The 2362-nt window shown below is 33.6% G+C and overlaps 1 protein-coding gene across 1 annotated transcript in view; it reads left to right on the top strand.

Moving 5' to 3' along the window:
* ENKUR (enkurin, TRPC channel interacting protein) overlaps positions 1–2362 on the top strand; it is a 54773-nt gene that overhangs the window by 34352 nt on the left and 18059 nt on the right. Inside the window, exon 3 of the mRNA XM_006887064.1 lies at positions 1356–1579. Within this exon, the coding sequence (XP_006887126.1) occupies positions 1356–1579 (224 nt within the window). The remainder of the gene's footprint in view (positions 1–1355; positions 1580–2362) is intronic.

Here is a 2362-nt window from a genome sequence, read left to right as displayed (position 1 = left end):
CATTGGAAATATTTGCTATCAAGGGTCTCTAGAGTGCTAAAGACCAACTATATCAGTCTTAGAGACTAAGGTGTGCCTTCACAATTGCTTGCTATGCATTAAAGAGCTTAAAGTGAATAATGATGGCAGAAGAATTTATTCTTTTGAGTTCTGATGCTGGAGAAGAGTGTTGAACATATCATGGACGCCAGGTGAACAAATAAATCTATTTTGGAGAAGGTGAAACCAAGTTGTTCCTTGGAAGCAAAGATTTTGAAGCTCAGTTTCACATATTTTGGGCATGTTGCCAGGAGGTACCAGTTCTTGGAGAAGGACATCATGCTTGGAAGTGTGGAGGTACAGTATGGTAGATGAAGACTCTGGATGAGATGAATTGACACAGTGACTGTGAAAGACAAATGGTTGGCTCAGGATAGGGCAAATTTCAGAACCATTGTTCATAGGATCACTATGAGTAATAGCCCTCTAAGTAGCACATAGTAACAACAAGTGATGAGTAAGTAATAAGATGGCTAATAAGATAATGTGGTGCTGGACATGGAGCCTCCATCGATAAGTCCAAGATATAGTTCAAAATGCTTGCACCATCAAATACAGTCTGCTTGGTGAACAATTAATTACTCTCTACCCTCTTTTTTAGTGCTCAGGCCATTTGTTCATAGGGTTGCTACGAGCCGTCTACAACTCGACGGCATCAAACAACAACAACAATGATCCTCTTTTTATGTCACATACTCTACTGCTTTTTTCTAAACTGACTTAAATAGGAAAATGGAATATTTCTTATTGAAATAAGGAAATACTTAAGTAATAAGTTAAGGAAATGCTTCTTTTAAAATAATAAAAACATTATTGGGGGAAAAAAACATTACCGTATTCCCATATAGTAACCAGATTTAATTTTTCTTCCTCTGATACTTTGTTATTCCCTATATGTAATATTTCAAACTGAAATATTCTTATTGCAAATGTCCTGTCTTCGTCTATCATTTTTACTTGCAAACAATAAATGCATTCAGTTTCTTCTCCTCTTAAAAAAATAATAAAAACATTAATAACATGATTTCAGGTGGTCATCATTCTGTGTTTGATTTTAGTACTTTTGTGCTTTTTATTATATTTGATTTTAAACATTTTTATTCTATGATTTTAACTTAAAAGGTATTAATTTATTTTAACTAGATTTTGAAAATGCAGTTTTTATTATTATTATGATTATGGCTGTTTATGTTAAACTTTTTCATATACTAGTAAAACTCAAATAGATTAATGGCACTACATCTGAACATAGTAAATAGTACTGAGGAACAATTTTTATAGTTTTAATGTTATCAATTAAATGTTATGATTAACAGAAAAAAAGTTTGATTGGAGTGGACCCAGAAAACCCCCTGTACCTCGGAGATGTGAACATCCTGTTATGGGAGTACAGAGTGGAAAAAATTTTGTAAATACAAATGCAGCAGATATCATTATGGGAGTTGCAAAAAAGCCTAAACCAATTTATGTGGACAAACAAACTGGAGACAAGCATGATCTTGAAACTTCGGGATTAATTCCAAAGTTCATCAATAAAAAGGTAATCTGTGATATGCTAATAACAAACCCAATTTTAAACTAATTTCAGTAAACTGCTGATAATAATAATCTACATCATCATTAATGGTGCTCTTGCTGACGAGGTTACCGAGAAGCCCTGTGTACATACCTTGGCTATCCACGTTTTGTCCAGATATAATGAAATTGATTACATAACTCAGTAAATGAAAGGTGTAATTGCCCCCCCTTCATTTAAGTTATTAATACTTTAACAATTATAACATTCTCTAAAATATATTTTTATAAAAGTAGAAATGGGACTCAAATCACTGTCACTGTAAATCTAGAAAGAAAAGATTTGCAGAAAATCCTCAGATTTAGTTCTAGGTTGTAGTAACTGAGTAACAGAATGAGAGAAATGAAGAGGAATGCAAATCTGGAGCAATCTAGCCCCATAAAGGTGGTGTTGCTGTTGTTATGTGCAATTGAGTCAGAAGTGATTCAGAGCTAACCCTCCAGTGGGTTTTTAGAGGCAGTAAATAGCAAGGGAGCAGACTGTCCATCTTTCTCTCATGGAACAGTTGGTAGATGCAAACCTTCTGCCTTTGAGTTGACAGCTTATCTCCTTACCACTAGTAATTCATATTACTATTTCAAATTGAACTCGTTTCCTTTTAGTTTGGGGTAAAGGGGGCCTTGTAAGAATTGCATAATAACAATTTTTTGGCCACTAAAGAAAATTATTATCTGAAATTATGCTTATCACATAGTTATCTAATTTCACTGGGGTGAAATAATTGAAATTTGGCTAAATGTTTTGTTG

This window comes from Elephantulus edwardii, unplaced genomic scaffold, assembly GCF_000299155.1.
Source record: "Elephantulus edwardii isolate Elephantulus edwardi_28Jun2011 unplaced genomic scaffold, EleEdw1.0 scaffold00054, whole genome shotgun sequence".
Classification (NCBI taxonomy): Eukaryota; Metazoa; Chordata; class Mammalia; order Macroscelidea; family Macroscelididae; genus Elephantulus; species Elephantulus edwardii.
Note: the sequence above shows the minus strand (reverse complement) of the source record. Positions and strands in the feature narration are given on the sequence as shown.